Source organism: Phascolarctos cinereus, unplaced genomic scaffold, assembly GCF_003287225.1.
Source record: "Phascolarctos cinereus isolate Bilbo 61053 unplaced genomic scaffold, phaCin_HiC Scaffold_1;HRSCAF=81, whole genome shotgun sequence".
NCBI lineage: Eukaryota > Metazoa > Chordata > Mammalia > Diprotodontia > Phascolarctidae > Phascolarctos > Phascolarctos cinereus.
This window is the reverse complement of record NW_027555514.1, coordinates 246,149-270,253: the sequence shown is the minus strand read 5'-3', so window position 1 is coordinate 270,253 and position 24,105 is coordinate 246,149. Positions and strand designations below refer to the sequence as shown.

The 24,105-nt window shown below is 50.0% G+C and overlaps 1 protein-coding gene across 3 annotated transcripts in view; it reads right to left on the bottom strand.

The window, feature by feature from the left end:
* CASD1 (CAS1 domain sialic acid O acetyltransferase 1) overlaps positions 1-23,840 on the bottom strand; it is a 28,728-nt gene extending 4,888 nt beyond the window's left edge. The window contains exons 1-13 of one of the 3 annotated variants that reach the window (XM_021000005.2): positions 23,023-23,839; positions 17,976-18,072; positions 16,761-16,881; positions 12,233-12,277; positions 11,680-11,742; positions 11,297-11,341; positions 10,907-11,030; positions 10,068-10,282; positions 8,902-9,324; positions 8,317-8,406; positions 4,885-5,004; positions 3,812-3,968; positions 1,057-1,136 (exon numbers count right to left, since the gene is read on the bottom strand). In XM_021000005.2, coding sequence (XP_020855664.1) covers positions 1,057-1,136; positions 3,812-3,968; positions 4,885-5,004; positions 8,317-8,406; positions 8,902-9,324; positions 10,068-10,282; positions 10,907-11,030; positions 11,297-11,341; positions 11,680-11,742; positions 12,233-12,277; positions 16,761-16,881; positions 17,976-18,072; positions 23,023-23,566 — 2,124 coding nt within the window. In that variant the 5' untranslated portion in view covers positions 23,567-23,839. Of the gene's footprint in view, positions 1-1,056; positions 1,137-3,811; positions 3,969-4,884; positions 5,005-8,316; positions 8,407-8,901; positions 9,325-10,067; positions 10,283-10,906; positions 11,031-11,296; positions 11,342-11,679; positions 11,743-12,232; positions 12,278-16,760; positions 16,882-17,975; positions 18,073-22,464; positions 22,812-23,022 lie in introns of those variants that run through there. The other 2 variants (XM_078150540.1, XM_021000006.2) reach the window with 2 other exon arrangements.
* Between the last annotated feature and the right edge of the window lie 265 nt (positions 23,841-24,105).

Genomic DNA, 24,105 nt, shown 5'->3' with positions numbered 1-24,105 from the left:
TAGAGAGGCTGCTGCACCCTGACCGAAAGGGATGGACAGGAGGCCTGAAGAGGAGGCAGCTGACTGGACACTACGAGGACTGGGTCCCAAAACCCCAGAGAGAAGAGAGTGGTCAACAGCACCCAATAGTGCAGAGGTCGATGAGGACTGAGGAAAGCTCTGAAGCCAGTCTGAGGGGCAAGTGGAGGTGACAAACCTGGGCAGCTTCTACCAGGAGGACGGCTAAGACAGTGGCCTGGTAGATGCTTGGCTCTAGGGATGGTACCCTTTTTTTATCTGAGGCATTGGAGGGTAGCTGGCAGCCAGCCTGGGGTGGGGGCGGCTCCCCCAGCTTGATGTCCCATACCCCATTTACACTGGACATACTTGTCCCCAGCACCAGGCTGGTCCACACTTTCTCTGCTTCTCAGGGTTCCCCAGGGCCACCCCACTGCCAAGATGCACATGTCAGCACAGGCCGTGACTCAGAGCCAGAGTACTCCACTGAGGGGTGCGGGGTGTCACAAACCTGAGAAGCTAGAAATGAGTCTTGCCCAAGCCCCTCAACAGACACAGGTCGGTAGACACAGACACCGAGGTCACCAAGTCTCAGTGGCTGGACCTCCTGGGAGACTGCAGGGTCCTCACAGGGGAAGAGATGTTAGCTGTTTTACACTCAGGAAAACCCTCACCAGAATTATGGGCCCAGCTCCTTCCCCAGTGTGCTCACCCTAGAACCCAGGAAATTAAAGGCAAATTTAGCACCAAGGGTGATCTCAGAGCCCTCAGTATTCAGAACTGTCCTGAACAGCTTAACAACCACCAGCAAAATAAGGTTCTTATGACATTTACATTACACATCTATATTTACATAAATGACCCTGAAATTCCCACTGCCAATGAGCCAGTGGGGCCAAAACCAATCTCAAACCACATCTAGTCTGGCCTGAAAAGACAGTTTTTGGGACATTTCACTCCGGCCACTTCAAAATAAAGACATGTCAGTTCTCACGTATCTAGCCCAGGTCAAGCTGCCCGAGAAATCTGTGAAAATGCAGACATGAAGCCGATACAAACCTGAGAATATGTCAGGAAGCAGACACAGACGAGCAGGAACGTGAGTTTCATCAGCGCACCCAAATGCCAGAAGCAGCTTCCTGAGGGATGAGACATTTTCTGGATTAGGGTAACTCACTTTTTCTATAGAAATGCAAGTCAGAAGACATTTAACAGTCTAGTCAGTCTACACCTGAACACGGCTTGTTTTTGAGGTCTCTCTCCAGCTGAAAATCGAGGTTCTGCCCAACTCACCAAGCCAAGATTCTCAATTTCAAAAGTGTGGGCAGCAATCTTACTGAAACATTTTGTCTAACAACCCATTTTTTTTTTAAAAGATCTGAATTCGTTTAATTAAAAAAAAGTATTTGTATCTTTTATTTTTAAAGACCAACATTTCCCAATACATTCCTCTCCTCCCCTCCCAGAGAGCTGTGACCTTTATAACAAAGAATTTCAAAATGAGAAAAAGAACAAGGTTATAAACACCACAACTGTGTCTCACAGTATATGGAAGGAGGACAATGCAGCCAGCTGATTTTAAAACAGTCTATCTACGAAAATGAAGTAAATATTTTTTAAATGAAATTTTATTTTTTCTAACCTAACCCAAATCTACCTTCTCTCCCTCCTGCCTCTCCTTTGCCCCATTGGGAAAGAAAGAAAAACAAACCCCCCCAAGTCCTGCTTCAGCCACATCCACAAACAGATGCCCCATCCTGCTCCCCACGCCCGTGCGCCATCTCACACGACTGTGGGTCCGTTTCTAAGCTGTTTATGATGTTGTTGCCGCTGTTCTTCTCACTTTTCTCTGCATCAGCCCATGCAAGTCTTTCCAGGTTTCTCTGAAACCATCTCTAATCCTTACAGCGTTACAGCATTTCCATCATGTTCTTCTACTGCAAGATGCTCAGCCCTTGCCTGACCGGCGGGTACTCCCCACCCCCCTGGCAGCTTCTAATCCCTTACTTAAGGGTTTGTTTTGCTTAGGACAAATTTCTCCTCCAAACTATCCTCCCTCTTATTCTTTGCTCTCCCTTTTCCTGTTGAGTGAAATCCATCTCTGCATACAACAGTGTGTGTGAGCTGGGCCAGTAACGGCACTAGGCCTAGGGCATTCTTCCTGGCTCTCATTAATTCGGGGAGAGTGAGGTTCAAGTATTGCCCTGCTCCCTGATTCTGTAAGATACATTTCCCCATCCACTCTTCTTGGGAGCCCCTGATGATGACAAGGTCAGAGATGTGTGTCATCTCCCAAGGGAGCAGGTTCCTCTGGACTGTTTGTTCCTGTTTACTTTTGAATGTTTCTCTTGAGTCCTGCGTCTGTGTCTCAAAGTTTCCACCCAGCTCTGGGGTTCAGATCAGGAATGGTTGGAAGCCCTCTACTTCATTAAAAATCCTTTCTTCCTGCTTGGGATCATACTCAAGTCTTGCTGGGTGAGCGATTCTTGTCTGCAAGCCCATAGTGTTTTACCATCCGAATATTGTATGCCAAGCTCTCTGCTCCATTAAGGTGGTGACTGCTAAATTTTGTGTGATCCTGACTGCGGCAACTTGGGACTTATATTCTTTCTTTCTCGCTTCTTGAGGGAGTTTTTCTTTGACCCAGAATCTCCGGATTTTGTGAACGTGATGCTTGTGGGAGTTTTCATTTCGAGGTTTCTTTCAGGAGGTGACCAGTGGATTCTTGGCTATTTCCACTCTGCTCTCTGGTTCTAAGAGGTCTTGGCAGTTTTCTTCAAACAGGATTTCTAGGCTCTTTTTTTGAGGGGTGTGTGTGGGTAAATTTTTTCTCTTTGATCTGTTTTCCAACTCATTTGTTTTTGCTAAGAGATGCCTTACATTTTCTTCTTCTTCTTTTTCCCCCTAGTCTTTTGACTTTATTTATTATTACTTGTCTCATGGAGTCACTGGCTTCTATTTGGCCCACTCTAATTTTCAGGGAGTTCGTTGCTCGGGCAGATTTTGTACCACTGCTGCCAAGCTGCTGATGCCTTTTCCAACTTCTTTTTTCACAGCTCTTATTGCTTTCCCATTTTTTTCCCTCTAGTGCTCTTATTTAGTTTATAAACCATTTAAAAACTTCTTCCAGGAATTCTAGGTGAATTTGTGCACAAGACTGGGCCCCTCTCTGCTGCATTTGGAGCTTCTCTGTGCCCTGGTAAACAGTCTCTCCTTGTGCTAGAATGTTCTGCTGATTGGCAGTTCCTATCCAGACCCCATTGCCAAGGTCTGCAAACCTAATACTGATTGCTAATTAACAGCCAACTAGGTACCAGGCACTGGGCTAACCACTTTACAATTATGATCTTACTGGATCCTCCCAGCAAACTCTGGAGGGAGGTAATATTATGATCCACATTTTACAGAGAGGGAAAATGAGGCACACAGAGGTGAAATGACTTGCCCAGGGTCATCCAACTAGTAATAAATATCTGAAATAGGATTTGAACTCAGGTCTTCCTGACTCCAGGCCCAGCACTCTGGCTGGGTACTGCGGTCCTTCTGTCTCCCTAAGCCAACTTGGGCTGGAAAGATGACTCAACATTTTTCTTGGACCTTCCAATCAGAATCTGGTTTGGTGCCTCTGCTAGATGGAGTCTACTACTCTAACATATCGACCATACCAAACAAACAGGTAACCTGAACCCTCCCCGTTTTCTCTTTCTCCCTCCTTCCATCTCTTTCCTTGTCCCTTCCCCCCTCCCATCCCCCTCTCCTTCCGCTCCCCCTCCTACCTTCCTTTCCCTCCCAAAGCCAGTAAGTGCTGACTTACCGTTCGCTTTCTTTTGGGTGATCTGTGGCCACAAAGCTAAGGTGACATAGATGACCAAGAACCACACAGTGACCAAGGGAACAAAGTAGTAGAATTGGTAAGGCCTATCCATCACGATGCATAACACCACGACCAGGAAATTGAGACGAAATAATACCTGTGTGCAAAGGGATGGGAGCAGAGCAGACAGAAGAGGCAGCTTCAGTTCAAGCCTAGATACAACAAGCAAAGGTGATTTTTTTCTGGTAGGATTTAAATTCAAAAAGGTTATTTAGGACTACAATAACAGGCTTTACTACGTGCCTTGGTATTGACATATACGGCTTTGTATTTGTATATCAAGCATATTTGCTACTTTTATTCGTACATACTTTGTATATTTGGCCTTTTTCTTTTCACTGGGCAAGAGGGGAGAGAAAGGAGAAAAAAAATGTTTGTTAGTTAGGAAAACATTCTTTTGTTGTTTGGTCATTTAAGTCGTGTCTAACTCTTTGTGACCCCATTTGGGGTTTTCCTGGCAAAGATATTGGAGTGGTTTGTAAAATGAGAACATTTTACAGATGAGTAAACTGAGGCAAACAGGGTTAAATGACTTGTCTGAGGTCACAAAGCTAGTGAGTGTCTGAGGCTAGATTTGAACTAAGGTCTAGGAATCTCCATTAGTTTTACAAGCAAAATTTAAGTACAAGCGCTGTCTCCCGAGTCCTCAGTCTTTGTCCCTTTACAAATGAAGCCTCAGGCCCTGACTCCCAATTTGCCAACACAGCTCAGCCTCCTCAACACAAGGCTAAGCCCAAGGGGCTCCAGGCAGGACCACGACTGGGAATATGGCACAAACTCCGCACCCACTAACCGCTGAGTGAACAGGGATCCAGTTAACAATCCATTCTGACTGGCCAGTGAGGAGGCTGACAGGGGCCTAGCAGTTGATCTTGTTAAGTAAGTTTCTGGATGCTGCAGCCTAGAGAGGCCCAGAATCAAACAACCCAGTCAGGAGCAGAGGCGGAGGGACATGGCTTCCATCTATCTTTCATTTACTCATTCATTCACTTGTGTATCTATTGGTTTCCTACCTGACATACGCGGTGGATTCCAAAGTCTCCTTTGATCCAAAAGTATGAGAAGTGCCCGTAACCTGTTTGAAATAGATATGCAGCAACCAGAACCCTAATGTGCATATACACAGGCAAAAACTGTTGGCAAAAAAAACGCATTAAATTGGGTGGTTAGGGTCAGACAGAAACTCAAAGGCTGACATGCTCTCATCACAGGCAAACAAGCAATTCACCAAGTGTATGGGCAGCCCCCCCATTTCAGAGGAGGAAGGGCAGGCCCAGCCTTGGGGATCACAACTCACCCACTCTAGCACCCCATGGGTTCTGTGAAAGAGGCACCGTTGCTCTGCCCTGTTCTTGGGAAGAGAAGCTGTCCTGGGGGGCCCATCTCCCTCTTCTTGATCCCTACAAAGCCTGCCACTCAGATGATGTCATTTCAACATTAAAGACCTGATGGATGGAAAGCTACAGCGATGAGAATATGACTTGGTCTGGGGGTCTTGGCCCAAGCACCCTTTTCTGCCCCGCTTCTGCTCTAGAGCAGATGGGAACCTCCCTGCCCCCTCCTCCCCTGTCCTGCCAGAGGCTCTATTCCAAGTCGTGGAAGCCGGGTGTCTTTACAGTCCCAGGATTCTCCTGCCAAAACTGGCCCTGGGGATTTCTGGCACCCCCAAACAAACTCTGAATCTACTTTCCCAGAGAAAACTTGCTATTCACGTGTTTCAGGCTCCATGGAACTAAGCAAAGGTAACTATGGATTCCATAGCCTTCTAGAGGAGAGCCTGGGAAACAACACAACCAGGGCCTTTGTTTCCAAGTGGAAATTCCTTCTGAGATCCGAGCAACCGTCTTCAAAGGCTGCAGGGGAAGGGAGCCCATGACTAAGTTGGCCGCAGCCTGGGAGCTTCCAACAATGGAAACGGGGACTACACACACAAGGAAGGACGGCCTTTCTGTCTCTCTCCAAGGATGGGACAAAGGTTCTGGATTGGAGTCAGAGAATGGAGATTGGAGGCCAAGGCTGTTGTCTAAGGACCAGCCTTGCTAAGTGGGCAGGGGCCTAGCCCCAGCGGGCAGCTGGCCTAGGATGGATGTGTTTTTAGCAACTCAGGAAGCAAAGAGAAACACAAAAGGCACTGTTCTTGGGGGGCCCCTTTGGCCTCCAAAGTATTTAGACTTTGTGCCCCTTTAAAGGAAAGACCTGTTGGGGGTGGGCACACTGCTGGAGGTGCTGGGTCACGCCCATCTTGACACACTTGTTCTAAACAGAACCAGAGTAATAGGAAGGCCCAGGTCAAAAGAAGGGACAAAGGTGCTTCATGGAACCCAAAAGTAAAGGGGTGCTGCTCAGTGGAAGGATGGCTCTTAGCATCCCGGGAGAGGCCAAAGGCAACAGGAAACATTCATGGAAAGTCTGGTCATCAAGGACTGCAGCATGAATAGTCAAGAATGGATGAAAAGGTCACCACAAAAACCAGCAGCTGAGGAAGAAGAGTTCAGGAGATGCTAGGAGCCATCGGAGAGGACCTTCCCCAACCAACCCACCAACATGCAGACATGTGATGTGCAGGAAAAGGGGGACAAGATGAAGGTGAGGAGAAATCTTTGGAAGAAAAGAATGAGATTAGACAGAAAGAAGCCTGGCACCTCCTGGGCCCTTGGGAACAAAGACAGGAAAACAGCTGGCCTGGAGCAAGTACGGAAAGAGGAAAGCTTTGAGAGACAAGGGAGCTAATGGAAGGAAAACATAAAAAGCAGAGAAGACGGTCTTGGATCCCACTGGCACCAACAAGATGTACAGAATACAGGAGCTCACTGCGCTTCCCGATTTGGCCCCTGAACCCCCTCCGTTCAGGCCTCTGCACTCTCTGACGCTGATGCATCAGGCTCCCCTCCCACATGCTGCAGGACAGGCCATTATGTGTGGGGGGTGGCCTCCTGGAAAAGATCCTCGACCACTGAAGAGTCCAGCCTGTCTATCCCTAAACCGAGGAAGAACGTGGACAGCCAGAGAGCCTGCCTGTCTGGGACAGACCGGACACAGTGGCTGCAGAGGTGGAAGACAGCCAGCCAAAGACCCCTCCTATCAATTTTCACAGGTGCTGCCCCTGCAAAGAGCTGAAGATGCGCATCTCCTGGAGGGCAAGGCTTTGAAGGAGCCGTATGACAGAAAGGGAAAGTGGGCTGGCCATGGCGGGGAGAGAAGCTGGTGGGTCGATAGCCAGAGGGTGGGACTGGCACCCTGGTGAAGGTGGGACAGAGTGGAAAGGCCTCCAGTTCATTAGGAGGAATTGTTGGAGGATCCTCCCAAATCGATGACATTACAGATTCATTAGAGAATCATGATTTGGCATTTACGCAGCATTTGCAAATTTAGTAACTTCAAGTCAAAAGTCTATAGAACTAAAGATTTCCCAACTCTTCTCTGATGCCCCAAAACGTCAAACAACATTCAATGCAACAAATTCTAAGACAAGAAATAAAATCTCATCTTCACGAGGTTGGACTTATTGAAGAGAGAGAACCTTAAGTGAAGTGACCGCCAGCGTGAGCTATTGTTCTGCGCACTCCCCATGCCTCTAGGTGGTTGAGTGCCCTGGGCAGCCCCCATCAGATGACCACATGACCCAGAGAGGGTCAGCTTCCTCATCTGCCAAATGGGTTTAACCCTCAACAGGGTTGTAGAGGCACAGGTGCTTTGTAGATCTGAGAGCACCCCCATCAAAGGGCACTATTACATGGTAGATGACAAAGAACTGAACCAGAAATCCTCCATCTGCTGTGCTTATTGCCGTGATGGCCTGAGAGCTGATAGCACCTCTTGTCTCTGACCAAGTTACGGTTTCCAAGTAGCCTGGAGGGCTGGTTGAGGCCCTGGGGCAGCTCCTGTGGTGGCCACAGCAGGTGAGTGGGATATCTCAGGTCAGAGGCCAGCACCAAGCCAGCCCTGCCCCTATCTCTCTCCAAACATCTATCGTCACCCTACATATTTACAGTCTACACTCCATCGCATACGTGTACGTAAATATCCAACTTGTTTCAGAATCTTGATGATGCAACTGGCTTATTCTAGCTCTTCTGCTAAGTGAATTTGAAATCCTACCAGCTCGTTATTTCTTTATAATTAAGATCACCCTATGCGGCTCCTTGACCTGCTCAGCAGGTCGATACTCTTCAAGATCCAACAAGCACATATTAAGCGCCTATTGCACGTGGCAGGTGGTGAGCTTAAGTGCTGGCTACATAAGGATGAGATCAAGAACAGCCCCCCGGCCTCTCCATGGGGAAGGCAGATACAAATCGCCATCCTAAGGGAGTATTTGGGAATTGGGATTTCACTGTTGTTTTAGTGGTAAGATGAATAAAAAATGACTCCTCTCGTCTCTATCCTGAGAAACCGCCCTTGAGGCCCATTCCCCAGACAGTCCCCAAGCAGGTTGGAACCCTTACAGTGCTGGCCCCTGAGATGTGATAGATGAGGATGACCAGCTGCATCCAACCCTTCCACTCCTCCGTCTGCTCCCGGTTCAACACCTTGGTCTGTGGGAAGGAGATACCAAGGCAGGGCCATGCCCCAGTCACCAGGTGGGATGTAAAGCGGTATCCCGCCCCCCCAACTCCCCCCCCCCCCGCTGCAGCAGTGGCCTGACACAAAGCCAAACTGTCTCCTGACCTGTAACCTAAAAGACCAAGGTCAGTGATCCCCAGCAAGATGTGACTCAGTTCCCAAGGCTGGACCCTTTGGGGCACAGTCCTTGGCTTCATTCACTGAGTTAGCACCACCCCCCTCCCCACAGAGGGTAAGCTCCAGGAGGGCAGGGCCAGGCCCTGGGCTCTGTGTGCCCAAGGACCAGCACAGCAGGAGCTCCTGGACCCCAGGGAACTCTGTCATGTGAAGGTGCAGCATCTCCCACATTTATTTAGACTAGGCCCCTTTCTAGTCCCTGAACCCACAGCCTGGGCAGCTGGAGGCAGCCAGACCTCTCTGAGGGCCTCCCCTCGAGGGGAACCTGGTGTCTTCCCTGCCCCGCCTACCTCTTTGGTATTTTCATTATAAAACACTCCTAAAACCAGGAGATAGATGATGGGTGTGAAGAAGGAGGAGTGGGTGTAAAACTTGTTCTCTTTCATAAACAGATCTGCGCGGTCGCACAGGTAGAAGTAGGCCATGATCAGACCCAGCTTGCAGCATGACTGCAGGACCACTTCTGAGGGGCAGGCAGGGGGTGTAGGGGCTGCCTTCTTCTCCTCCCCCGCCTCCACATCGGTGCACAGCCGGCTCCTCCGGTGACCGTGGCGATGCACGAGGTGCAGGACCAGGCAGCCCGCGATGGACAGGCCAAAGAAGCCGGCCGCCAGCTTCTGGGTGAGTGTGGGGGCCTCGAGGGGCTGGCAGCAGGAGCCGTCGATGGGCCTCACCACCTTGTTGCAGCACACGTTCATGAGAATCATGGCGCTCTGCCGGAAGAGACAGGGCAAGTGGGGGGGTCACTGAGATCCCCAGATACCAGGGGCTGAAGGGGAGCCCTATCATTCCAGCTGGTGCACTGTTAGCCTCACTAAACAGAGGAGAAAACTGAGGTTCCGAGTACCAGGCGATTGTGCCTGAGGCTGCCTGGGTTCCCACAGCGCGCATTTGGGGGTAGGAGTCAGTCACTGAGGGCCAAGCTAAGAGCCAGTTCAGCCACTGAACGGTCTCCAGCCTCATTTGCCTCATGTGTAAATAACAGCACCAGCCTCCCAGGGTTGTGGCGAGGAACCAATGAGCTAACCCCATCAAGGACTTGCTGCCTAACTGCTTGAGGTCAAACATTTGACCTACACCCTCTTCCCAATCAGCCCCTGCCTCATGCCAGGCCCACAGCCCTTCTCTGCTCCCTCCCAACATGTGTGGCCTCAAACACTTCAAACACAGGATATGGGCTGGAAGGCAGCCCCGGGTCCCAAGAATGTCCAGCTGGTGGGTTGGGAATCTCTCCCAGCCCATGGTGGCGTCCTCACCTTCCCTCACCCCATGAGGTTGAGTGGGGCTCATCAGGGACCCTTCCTCTTCTCTTGCGGACCCTACTGCTCCTCTCTACCCCCTAAAACCTCAGAGGGCAGTGGACAAAGCCCCAGGACACACATGGCTGGCCAGGGGCTCTTGGGCAGAGACCAATCTCCTATTCCCGTGCTGGACACCGGGGTCGCTGTGCTCTTACTGTTTCTCGACTTGACTCCGGGAGATGGAGGCCATCCACAGATTCCATGATGGTTTCTTGGGCTATGAGCTGGGAAACACGGAATACTTTGACCCTGGACTTGGCGTTCTTAGAGCTGCCGTTGAGAACGCTGATGGCGGCTTCATTGTAAGCATTGATTTTCTCATTGGTAATCATCCGCCTGTTTTCACTCAGCAGGTCTTCATAGACGGGATCTGCCCATGAAACAAAGCATTTCTGAGGGTTCCTAGGAGAGTTGAGCAAGTATGTTTGGTACCCAAACTTCTTCCCTCTGGGGTCCCTGCTACAGTCTGTGAACCTGGTTTACTCTTCTTCCTGAAACTGTCTGTCTTCTCTGGAGCAAAGAGTCTGGGGGGAAACAGGGGGACAGAACTGTCTCTGAGTGGATGGGGAACGGAGCCTTGCTCTACTTGGCCCTAGAGGAGGGGGATGATGTCTCAAAGTGGAAGGGGCTTCCTTCCCTTGGGACTCGGAGGGGTTCTAGTGGGTATTCCTTTGGTGTGTGGCCACTCTCTAAATCTGTGACCCTGATGGGAATTTCAGATCAAAAGATTCCCCCCAAGAGTCTATAGCCACATATTAAAACAGAGGCGCACCCAGAGGTTCCCCAACCAAAGGAGGTGAGGGTCTCCCTGTCGTCCTCACCTAGAGATTTACTAGGCTGCCCTGACTATAAGCTGACATCCCTGGCTTTAGAGAATTACTTGGGGGTGAGCTCATCCCAATGCTCATTTTCATAAGCAACAGTTTTCCTCTCAGCAGGATGATTCCTCACTCAAAGTCGATCAGTGACACATCTTGGTAAATCAGTGCCTTACCTTGTAAGACCCAGTAAACATCGCTAGTCCTTGCTAATTTCTCTAAAAGTGGTGCGAGAGAAGTGATGTTGGTCTTATACTGGGCGAGGGCCTCTTCACTGCCGTTGTGGCTCTTTATGGACCACTAAAAAGATGGAGCCAGAAAGTTCAGTGTTAACCAGCTGGCAGCACGGAAAGAGGAAGCGCTCCCACCTAACCAATCCCTTATTGACTCAGATCATTACAGCCTGTGGACAGGAGGAAGACAGCTTGTGATAGGACAAGCGAGGGCTTCCCATGAGTCACTCAGGCATCTGAATTACAAGAGTGACCTGGATCTGACAGACGATCTGACAGGCCCCCGATTTTGGCCGGGGCAGAAAGCGACAGAGAATAACACCGAGTGCTCACCGTGGCAGCTCCCGCGACGATGATGTGGGGCTTTCCAACAGATTCCTAAAGAGGGAAAATCCAAATTAACAGCCACCTGCGGAGCACCTTCTCTGTGTGGGAGACAACTAACTCCCACTGAAGGGACCAGAACGATGAAGAGGGCTGAGCACCTCAGAAGGGGCTGCCAGAAATCATTTCATCCTGAGATTCAGGACTTCCATGCTGGCCTCTGACGGGCAGGCAGTACCCTGGCCGGCCCATCAGCCTGGCATAGCTGCTGCTGCTGGAATGGACAGATGGAGAGGAGGGGAAGCCAAGGCGGCCTCGGGACCCTCGCTCACAGCCATCTCTGCCGAGAGAAGGCAGGAACACTGGGTTTAACTGAACCCCTAAATACCAACCTCAGTCCACAATTTGACACACTGTTTCATGGAAGCATTAACTTCGGGGTACCACAGGAAATCCTAAGAGAAACACAAATGCGCGTCAGAAATCTCAGTCCAGCTCACCTGGCCTGTCAAGGCCTCATCCGGGGGCTCTGACTGGCAGGAGACTGAGAGACCTGGAGGGAGGGCGTCAGCCCAGTCAACGTGAATCCCTGGGTACCAGCACAACTGGGCAGTCTCTGGCCCCAAGGCGCTTTCACTCAAATGGGGAGCAAGGGGGTGGGAGGTCAAGGTTAGTGACACTGTCAGAGAGTCAGGAGCTGAATCCCACCCTTTCAGGGACCTAACAGGTATGGGTGTGGTCGGGTTACAACCTGACAGATGGAGGCACTCCATCAAGCTGGCTGTTTTCCTTTGATAAAGACCAGATGGTCTCTAAAGGTATGACCCCCCTCTATCCACAAAGTAACTCAGGAGTACAAAAAATAAACTCTGCTTATTCAGTCCTTCTACTGTTCTTCTCCGGCTCAACTACCAACACTGGCAAATCTTTTAGTGATAAACTTACCACTTTAACTGATGATATTCTGTCTTCAAAAGGAATGTTTTCATGCTGCCAAAGAAAGGGAGAGGGAGAAAAGAGAAAATATTAACTTTTTAATATAAACAGTTTAAATAAAATGCTAGTTTTTCATTCATCTACAGAGCCTGCATAACCCAAATGACCTTCCAACTGTCCCTCACTTATAGCTGGACACTTAAAAGGGTGAGCCCCACGCACGAGCCTTTGTTTTACACCAGCCTGTGACACCAGCCCCAGGAAAAGTCTAGGGTATGCATCTGAACATCTCAGGAGGGATCCAGAATGGATCTAGAATTCAGATCTGAGAACACTGAGGACAACATCCAATCCAATTCAAAACCGCTTAGGCAGCTCCTTTCCGTCACACGCTGGGCACCAGGGGCGGGGGTGACGACAACTCTCCTTCTGTTCCCTAAGAAGTGACCTACACTGATGCCGAACGAAGAGAACCCGGTGCTCACTAACTAAGAAGCACACTCGAGGGCGGCCAGATTCCAATCCCTTGTTTCCCAAGTTTTGGAAAACTGATGGGGTAACGCATTCCCTTCTCCATGGAGAAGTGGCGGATGGGAAGGACAGGACGCTGCAGTCACCACCCTGAGCACTGACTGAACGTGCCTGTGCATGTGGTGGGGGCGGGGCATGGGCGTAATGGGAAACAGTTGGTACACACTACAAAAGGCTTCCTAAAGACAACTCTTCTGGGGAAACAGCCCCAGGTGACTGAGGAGGCACCTCTTGGGGTAACCCATCACTGTCTGTCTTTACCTCGGGGAACTTCATTAACATCTAGATTAATATTTTTCTCCCTGAAAACCCTCCTCTTGAACCTTGAATCTTCTACCAAGCCTCCTTCCTCCTTCTGCCCCTCACACTGTCCTGGATCTTAATGACTAGGGAAGCCAAGCTGCTTGGACCCAACTGCCAAGGAGGCTTAATGCCCACACCCATTGCTACAGGTAGATAGATAAATTACTCATCAGGTGTTGCTCTTGTGATCTTTGAGAGCAGCAAGGCCTTGGGGGGCTCTAACTCTTGGTCAGGGGGAACAGCCTTTTTGCTGTTTAGTCGTTTCCATCATGTTTGACTCTTGGTGACCCCACTTGGGGTTATCATGGCAAAGATACTGGAGGGGTCTGCCATTTCCTTCTCCAGTTCATTTCATAGATAAGGAAACTGAGGCAAAAAGGGTGAAGCAACTTGCCCAGGGTCACACAGCTAGGAAGTGTCTGAGCTCACATTTGAACTCAGGAAGATGAGTCTTGCTGCACCACCCAGCTGCCCAATGATCACCACCACCACTCCTAGTCAGGGGTAAGAGGAAGCGCTCATTCCCTTAATGGCTGCTAGACTCTCTCCTAGTTGTTCTTCCTCGTTTCCGATGTGGCAGCCAACCCCTTCCTTCTCCCACCATTATTGGCTTCCTCAACCTTTCCTCACAGGCTGGTGAATGGAGCTAGAGGGGGTCTCAGCACCATGCTGATGGGACTCATTCTATCACCCAACTTCAACGGGGCCCTCCCTGTGCTAAGGACTGCTCTGCCACCCTGCCATCCTCCCTCCCTCTCCCTCTTCCTCTTTCCCCTCCCTCTACCAAATCCCTCACTCACTCACTTCAGAGCCTCCCACATGGTCTCCCTAGCTCAGGACCTCACTTCTCATTTACTGAGAAAATAACTTGATGTAAATTGCCTCTCCTCTCTTTATTCAAGTCCATCAAGCTGACTCTCTCCTTTCTCCGATCTAGATCCCGGAGTAGGTGGCCCTTCTCTTTGTCAAGACCCTCCCATCTACATGTACCCTTGATCCCCAGCCGTGCCGTCTTCTTCAGTGATTAGCCCCTTAACCATCCCCTCTCCCAATATACAGGTTCCTCCCCAACCCTCTCTCTCACCCTCCAAACCCTTCGCTAGAACCAACTACCCCCTCGAGCCATTGTCCAGTAATTCTCTTCTCTCTCAGCCTAACTCCTAGAAAAAAACCTGCTTACACTCATTTCTTCTGTCTTATTTTCACTAACCTTAATCCCATGGGCTCAACCCCTTCCCCCTTCATCACTCGATTGAAACTGTTCCCTGCAAAGTCACCAGTGGTCTCTAATGTGCCCAGACGAATGGTCTTTCCTCAGTCCTCACCCTTCCTGACCTCTCAGCAGCACCTGGCATTGCTGACCACCCCTTTTTCCTCTTCTCTGGGCTTTGATGACACCACTCTCTCTACTGAGCTGAACACACTTTCCCTGTCTCCTCTTCCTCAGGCCTCTGTCCAGATTTGGATTATACAATGAGGGAAGTGGAGAAAGAATACAGAGAGAAGAGGGCTTAGAACAGAGATCTGGGAGCTCCCACAGTTAAGGAGAGGAATGGGAGATGACCTAGCCAAAGAGATGGAGTAGAGAGGGGTCACAAAATGGAAGAGAGTGTCTCTGAGAAGAGGGTCCTGACCATGGACACTCCATTGCCCATCGCCCAAGTCTAGATCATAGCCCCTCTGGTCCTTTAGGGAGCAGTTTCTCCATGACCCCTAATTCCCAATCTCCTCCCCCTTTCAAACCACTTTCTATTTATTCTGTCAACACAGACATTGGTCTGACACGTCTCCCATCCCTCAGATGCCTCCTGCACCTGTCTCCTGTGAGCCCAGCCAAGGCCAACCTCTCTACCTGCACATGGGATCCCCTCCCACCTCCAACAGACTACCCCTCTCCCCCATCATGGCCCACTCTTATTTTCAATCTGTCTGTCTCTATTGGCTCCTTCCCCACTGTCTGCAAACACACCCATATCTCCATCCTCACAAACCTTTCCCTTGGTCCTTCCATACCTGCTAACTATTATCCTGTGTCTCTTCTGTCCTTGAAAGACGTCTATGCTAGAGGCCTCCATTTCCTCTCCTCTCACCCTTCTGTCAACCCCTTACAACCCAGCTTCTGATGACTCCATTCCACTGAAACCTTCCATGATCTCTCAGTGGCCACATCCAACAGCCCTCTGTCAACCCTCATTCTCCTTGATCTCTCTGCGGCCTCTGAAACGGCTGATCACTCTCCCCTCCTGGATTCCCTCTTCCCTCTAGGTTTTCAGGTCACCCTCTGCTCCCCTCCACCCCTCTCTCCTGGTTCTCCTCCCTCTCTGACCGATCCTTCTCCAGAACATGCCCTCCAACCCTAGATGTGCCTCAGAATCCGCTCTGGGTCCTCTGCTCCTCTCCCTCTGCACTCCTTACCTCACCTGGTGAGCTCATCAGCTCCCACGGATTCAGTGACCATCCTGTGCTGATGATTCTTACCTCTGCCTGTCCTGCCCCAGTCTCCCATCTTCAAATGCCTCCCAGACATCTTGAACTGGATGTCCAGTAACATCTTAAACTCAACAGGTCCAAAACAGAATTCACCATCTTTCTCCCTAAACCCTCCCTGCCTCCTCCCTTCTGTCACTGAAGAGGGCACCCCCTCCTTCCAGTCCCTCAGGCTCACAACATGGGTGTCCTCCTGGACTCTTCACTCTCCCCCCCTCTGCAATATTCAATATGGTTCCACATCTCTTGAAAATAACCCCTTCTCTCTTTCGACGCTGCCACAGCCCTGGAGCAGGCCCTCATCACCTCACACCTGGATGATTACAATCACCTGAAGGTGAGTCTGTCTACCTCCTGTCTCTCCCTTCTCCAACCTATTCTCCACCCAAATATATCTTAAAGTACAGGCCTGAGCATGTCAGCCCTTGGAGTTCCCTACCACCTCTGGGATCAAATACAGCCTCTCCCCTCCTACCTTTCCAGTCTTCTGACAGTCTTAACCCCAACATGTGCTCTTTGACCCAGTGACCCTGGCCTCCTGGCTGTCTGCCATCACTGGAATGCTCTCCCTCCTCCATGCCGACACCCAGTGTCCTTGGCTGCCTTTCAGGCCCATCTGAATTCCCGAGCCTTCCCTCTCTCATTTCCTGTTTCTCCTTGCACTGTCTCCCCCGTTAGACTGGGAGCTCCTTGAGGGCAGGGCCTGTCTTTTGCCTCTCTGTATCCCCAGCACTTGTTCTTCTGTCTTGTCTGATATTCTGTGACCCCTGTGGACCACAGCACATTAATGCTGTCTGTGGGGTTTTCTTGGCAAAGACACTGGAGTGGTTTGCCATTGCCTTCTCCAGTGTATTAAGGCAAACAGAGATTAACAGACTTGCCCAGGGTCACACAGCTAGTGAGTATCTGAGGCAGGATTTGAACTCAGGTCTTCCTGCCCAAGCTCTATCAACTGAGTCTTCCAGCTGCCTAGCACATGGCAGGCCCTTAATAAGTGTTTACTGACTGACTGTCTGAATGATTGATTCTTTGGACTTGGCATGAAAAACGCATTTCATCATACCACTGGGTAATTTATTCAACTTTCCTAAGAACAAAGACTGATCAACCTCTACTCTGGATGCAAGAGGACATGCACACACAGGCCCCATAATTCCTCAGATGGTCATCTTTCTAAAGACAAATATTCTGAAGCTACAGAATACGACACTCTTACCTTATTTCCTTCTTCTTTGAATTGAGGATTAATTATTTTTACAAAAGAATAAAATAACTGACGGATTCTGGAGTCCCCAATAAAAGCAATATGTTTATCTATGAGGCAGTTCTTTGCTTCACTGCAACAAAAAGATTCAATGATTATTTTAATGATTATTTCTTTTATTAATGATTAATTACCAAATTAGGACCAGGTTCTTCCCCTTTTCTTCTTCCTCATCCAGAAATGAACCAGGATGGAGAATGGCTCTCAAAGACTGTACTCAGCCAGGATGGCTGAGATCTAATCACAGAGTAAAAGAAATTCTAAATTTAGGCTGACAGGTGCCTTCTTGATTACTGCATTTACTCGGACAGGTCTGGGAAAATGTGGATCCTCCCTTTTGTCAGACAGGTCATATGAAAACTGATAAATTTCTTTGACCAAGATTTGAGCGATCCAAGTCACGTACCCCAAAACCCTCATTGTAATATAGCCCAGCTTTTCATTGTAATATTCATGTTCTCATTAATTGTTAACCCTCAGGAATACCCACTTTTCCAAGGGGATATAAACTGTGAGCCCACTGCCACGAGAGGTCAAATGACCATCCTTTTATTAATAAGCATGCTGGCATTATTAATAAGATGATTAAATTACGTCTCTTGAACTTTTTAAATGCCACATTTTAAAAAATCAGCATGTTACTCTTCTCATTACTTGGCTGGGTTGGAAGCTTTGAGCTGCTCCACTTGGCCCTCCTCATCCAGGGCCTCCCCCTCTTGGGGCCAGCCTTAGAGCAGATGCCCCATCAGCAAAATCCAGGCTCAGAACGCCCCAGCAGGAGAGGCCACATTTCACAGGAATAACTCTTTCTTTAAAAGAAGGTGAAATTCATAAAGCTCTATCTTAGAGAACCTTGCCAAAGATACACATGAATGCTGACGTTGGGCCGACCTACAAATGAGGGATGTAGCACACAATTCCTTCATACCCTTTGCTCTAGAAACACATAGCTGACCTCAAAACATCCCTTTAGGACCTGTGGACTGGGGCCATCTTCCTGTGTCAAGGGCCCCAAACATCTGAAATATCAGTCTCAAAAACCCATGGGCCATAAGTGTTTCCTCAAAGCCAAGATTTGAACCAGGGGCCAAAGGCTTTCCTGTTCTCCCTCTACCCTCTGTCTTAGGGCATGAAAATAAACAAAATATTTAAAAACAAGAGCTTTACCTGACTTTATATTTGTGCATCATACAGCTATGAGGCTGCCAAACTTTCTCTCCAAGAAATCTGCCACTTGAGAGAAGGTGTTCACAGGAATCATGGCCTAGAACCGTCAGATAGAAAACAAAGAGAGGTCAGCGACCAGGCTATTCTCCCTGCCCTATCCCTCAACTCCATTTAAAAAATTAAATCCTGGATGCTGAAGACACAGAGAAAATGAAGTTTTCCCAAGAGCTGACACTTCATTGAGGGTCACAATGTGCATCCAGACCAGAAGAAACAAACCATGAACACAACTGGGAAAGCAAATTCCTGAACTCAAGCTGGAGGTGGGGCAGAGGGGGCTCGCACCCTAGACATGCTGACAGGGGACATGGCCAGCTGAGTATGGGGGCACATGCAAGGGACTGAGGAATTAAGGCTAGAAATGAAGGGGATGGGAACCAAGCTGTGATAGCCTTGAGACCACCTTTTCTGTGTTATAGACTCTAGGGCCCCTTCTCAGAATCATGGTTTTAAATCAGGGGGCACCACAGTGCCCAGAGTCAGGAAGACCTGAGTTCAAATCCTGCCTTAGATACTTACCAGCCAGGAGATCCTTGGGTAACTCACTTCACCTCTACCTGTCTCAGTTTCCTCAACTATAAAAAGTACCCACCTCCTAGAGTTGTTGTGAAGATCAAATGAAATGATATGGCACATAGACACTATATAAATACTAGCTACTATTATTTTTATTATTATTTATATAGTGATATTAATTATAATTTAAATTAACAAAAAAACTGAAGGCATTACATAGGAGAACAATTATATTGAAATACTGTTATCAGAATATTTTGAAAAACCCAACAAGTTCATGGATCCCTGCTTAAGAACTCCTGCTTCAGGGCTAAGGTGTTTTGCATTTTATCATAGAGACAGTAAGAAGCCACTGGATGTTTTGGGCAGAAAGGTGCCATGGTCAGAGCTGAGTCTAAGGGGTGGAGAAGGGAGACTCTGGATGTTCTAAGGCAGCCACGCAGGTCTGAATTATGGTGGTGGTCACTGGACCTCTTTACACACACGTGTACATACGTACGTATACACACACACAACACACACACACACACACACACACACACATCACGATCAAGCTTCTACCCATGGAGATCTGCGGTTGCTCGACACTTTCCACACTCAAAAGCTGTCTGGGACACCCATCAAGCGGGTCCCCAAGCCAGCACAGGTCAGAGGTAGGATGTGAACCCTTACAGCAATTCATAGCAATTCCTTTTGCCTTCTGGTCTGTTTCAAAGGATAGTGTTAGTATTGCTATGATTCCATCTCTTCAGCCATAGGCCCATGTGCGGCCTTTGGCCTAGGATCTCCCACGGAGAGTCCTAACAGAGGAGCTCGTATTTACAGCAGTGGCCTATGAATGGTACAGCTCTTATTACTTATTACTCTCTAACGAAGGGTCATCTTGCAGTTGTCTTTATTTCGTGCGCTGCCATTGCCAAACCAAACACCAATGACCAGCGTTCTGGTGGAGGTAGGTCTCAGACGCCATCTTTAGCCAGAGGTGAAGTAGGGATGCCCAGTGGGGATGGTACCATCCTCCAGACACTCCTGTCTGTGGAGGACAATGTACAGGTTGCATTTGGCCTGTGAAAGTTGGAGAGCATCCCGGACCAGAATTTCACCAAACCAGCCATCCTGGAAAACCAGAGCTGATGAAGAATGAATGACCTCTGTCCAGACTATGGCTTGTGGTTGGGTGGACAATATGTCATGTCAGACAGACAATGCAAACAGATGATAACCTGGGCCTGGAAGGGAAGAGGAGGAGGGAGCATGCAAAGCTGCCCAAGAACCAGAAGCTGTGAGATAACGATTCTACTTGGCTTAAATCTCAGTCCAATACACCACACATCAGACACTTAACTCTACCAGAAGTTGTGAGTGACAGCCCAATTCTGGGTTGCTATCTTAGATAGATCTTATGTATACCAGGCTAACACAGTCTTTTTCATAACAAGAAAATCTGGTCTAAAGGTTTCTTTCTTCCTGTATTTCTACAAGAAATTCCTAAGCCAAAACTATCATCAATTTTAAAAGTAAAAGAAAATCTAAATTAAAAGCATGACAAATGAAGAACTAACATTTTGGAGGAAGGTCACGAAAGGATTTGTCTGTTATACCCATCTGTCCAAGGGAATAACTCTACTTGCAGATCATGAACAGAACAGGCAATGAGGCAAATGAAACTCCAGAATTTCAAGCCCATCTATAGTTCCAATAGTTTAACTTAATGTACTAAGTTTTGGTAGTTAGAACACACAAACCCAAACCCAAACAGATATTATAGTAACCTATCCAAAGATTTATTTACCTAACCCTAAAGAAGGAAAGCCAAAGAAATCCATGCTCCAAAACAACTTCTGTCTTGTTAGAAGTCACTTGTATCATGTCAATGAACTGGGGTCTAAATACCAAATTAAGTTAACCACCAATCACGATTTATCACATCCATGCACAAACCCTGGGAAACTCTCTGGGTCACACACCTTCCTGAAGCCTGCCCACCACAGAGGGATAGGGGCTGCCTGTCAAGGCAAGGTGGGATTGAAGGGCTAGCAATTACCCAATGAACTGAGGCCATGGCCACAGCAAAATCAATGCAAAGGGCACAAGTACTGGCCCAACTGTCCACACTAGTGGGCAGTTTTCCGCCTTTGACGTGGGAAAGGGTCTGCTCGGCATCAGTAAGTTCTTCACATACTAATAAGGGCTAGCAGCCCCTCTTCACCTTTGCTGGACTCCTGGTCCACTACCAAATAAGGACGAATGAGGAAACACCCTACCATGAAGTCGGAAAGTCACATTCAAATCCAGTTGACAGCATGATTCTTTTACTTACTTACTTATTGATTGATTGATTGCTTTTTGGTGAGGCAATTGGGGTTAAGTGACTTGTCCAGGGTCACACAGCTAATAAGTGTCAAGTGTCTGAGGCTGGATTTGAGCTCAGGTCCTCCTGACTTCAGGGCCAGAGCTCCATCCATTGCACCACCTAGCTGCCCCCAACAGCATGATTCTTAAGCCCCTCATTTTTGGCCTGGGTTTTACTGCACTCACAGAGGGTCAGAAGCAGCTGCTCAATAGGACTGCCCCCAAAGCAGAGCCTGGAAGAGCAACTGCCAGACTAGTCACTACCACATCTTGTCCACTGCAAGAAATTAGGTTGCAACAAAAGGCTTATTCTGGGCAAGTGACCTCTAATAATGTTGTTGCTGGAGCTCATTTCTACAGTGCTTCAAGGCTTGCCAAGCATTACATAAAGATTATCTCATATGATTCTCCCAACAACTCTGAGAGGGAGGGGCCATTCTCATCCCCATTTTACACTTGAGGAGACTGAGGCAAACAGTGGTTAAGTGACTTGTCCAGGGTCACCCTGCTACAAAGCGTCTCAGGAAAGATTTGAACTCATCATAAACTAAAAAGAAAAGACGAAATTTTACTGAACCACCCTGAATGGGAGGTTTCACTTGGTCTACCCAATTCAAATTAAAAAGCTGCCAGAAATCCCCAAATCAGAAGAAAATTTGCGTGGGATCCCTAAATAGAGGAAAGGGAGAGTTTTGTAGGGAACAGTCTGGCAGAGGCACCCAGGGGAGAGATGGACTGTCATGTAACAGAAGGGCTTGGTTTGCTTCAGTCTTTGTATCTTCATGCTTAGCACAGTGTCTGGGACACAGTGAGTCTTTAATAAAAATACTTGGTAACTAACTGCTATGGGGAATGGCCAAAGGGTCCGTTTAGGGGAAACAGAGAGTGTGCTAAGAAACATAATGTTCATTAAGTCTGGGAAGGCAGGATGGAGTCAGACTGCAAAGGGCTTTAAATACTGACCAGAAAAATTTCTTTTATCTTGAAGGCAAGATGGAACAAGTGAAGCTTCTTGAAGAGGGGAATGACATGGCTAAACCCTGGCTTTAAGAGAAGAGGAGATTAGAATGAGGAAGACCAATTAGTCAAAAGGTGCTAAGGACCTGAACTAGACCTGCAGCAAGAGTGGTGGGAAAGGGGAGAGAGGTAAGCTGTCTCATAGACAGAACACGCCTTGGCACCATATTGGATCTAGGGTCTGGGAGGATGGCAGTGCCCTCTACAGTAACAGGAAAGGGAAGAGGCAGGGAGGGTTTGGGGAAAGACAAAGAGTTTTACTTTAGACCTATTGAGTTTAAGATGAGAGAATGGAGGTCAGCAGAGAAACTGGGCCAGGAAAGGTAGATGAGAATCACTAGATGATAACTAGATCCATAGGAGCTGAGATCACCAAGGGAAGTAGTCTAGAGGGAAAAGAGAAGAGGACCCAGAACAGAACCTGAAGGACACCTTCAGTCAAAGGGCGTGGTCTGAAGGAGAACCCGGACAGAGGAGAGTCCAGCAAACCTAGGGAGAAGACAGTGTCCAGGAGGAGAGGGAGACCTTGGGTCTGACCACTTACGAGGCCACTGGTCACTTTGGAGAGGGCACTCTGGACAGAAGAACCAGGGCCAGCAAACCTAGGGAGAAGAGTGTCCAGGAGGAGTGACCAAGAGTGGCCAAGGCTGCGGAGAGAACCAAGAGGAGACCACTGGTCACTCTGGAGCATCCAGCAAACCTAGGGAGAAAAGCGGGCGGTCAATGGGGTCAAGGGAGAGGATGAGGGCTGGCAGCCAAAACATCAGGAGCCTGTGTAGACGATCGCTGTGGACAGCAGGTGGAGCAAGAGGGTGAGAGGAGAGAGGGAGGCAGGGACGCGGGCTACGTGCGCGCACGCGAGGAAAAAGGTGGGGAGCGCGCTGCCGCACACGCGTGCTGGGGCGGGAGGATGAGCTCGCGCTTTGCGCACGCGCATTAGGTCCATGGCGAGGCTCAGAGAGTGAGGCTGGGGGTGGTTTTCCCGCGGCCGCGCACGCGCGCCGGGGCGGGAGGGCGAGCTCGCTCGGCCGCGCACGCGCACTGGGAGTCCCGGCCCGCCCGCCCTCGGTGGCCCGCCCGCTCGCCCAGCGGTCCCGCTCACCCGGATAGTGGCGCAGCGCCGCGTGACCGGCGGCCAGCAGCAGTACGGCGGCCAGCGCGAGCCCCTTGGCGCTGCTCACACTGAAGTACTGGTTGATCTCGCGCCGCCCGCGCGTGTACGCCACCGCCGCCATCTTGGATCCTCCATGACAACAGCGCGCGGCGGCGGCGGGAGCGCGAGCCGGGCTCGGGGGCAGGAGCGGGGCCTGAGCCAGCCCCTCAGCGGCTTGGCTGTAGTTCGGGGGCTGCCGCCAGGGCCGCAGCGCGGCCAGCAGCAGCCACTGCCACACCGAGCTCTCCGCCTCCGCCGAGGCCTCGCCCGCGCGCCTCCGCGGCTCGGACGTGCCCGCGCACTTTTCCGCGTCTGCGTCCGCGCTCGCGCCTGCGCCCTCTTGCCCGTCCCGCGGGCTGAGCCGCTCCTGCGCAGAAACGGAGCCTGCGTCCCGCCGCTCTTCTCCCCCCTCCTGCTGTGGTTGAGGCTGTGGCTGCGGAGCCTCGGCTCCCTTGGGCGTCCCGCAGGGCGGGGCTGGGGTCTGGAGCGGCATGGGCGGAACCACGGGCAGGGCCTTGGGCTGGCTGGGGGTTACGGGGGCGGCACTGCGCTGTCCGAGGGTCTGGGGTTCAGGCAGCGGCCCAGGATCAGACTCGGCTCGGGGCAGCCGTACGGTTGTCCGAGACTAGAGCAGCGTTGGGGGGTGGGGGGGCGCAGTTCGTCCAGTTATCCGAGGCGGGGTGCAGCAGCTCGGCCGGCGGCCCGAGGTCGCACAGCCCGGCGGCGCAGCGCTGTGGGCGCTGTGGCTTCCAGCCCCGATCTGGGACCAAAGTTCACCTGCCTTTCTCTGCCACACCCCCTGCCAGCCCCGCCCTCCCGGGGGGGAGCTTTGGTGCCTCCTTGGCCGGCGGACAGCCTCTGAATCGGCCAAGTCGGCCCCGGGTCCGAGCCCCAGCGTGGGCCAAGTGCGGGTCTTAGCGGGGAGCGGGGAGGGAGAGTCGAGGAGTTTTGGGGGGGAGGAGCATCCTGAACAATGGGCGGTGGTACCCTGAAAGCTAGGCCCCCGTGCCCTTCCCACCTGAACTGTAGCTC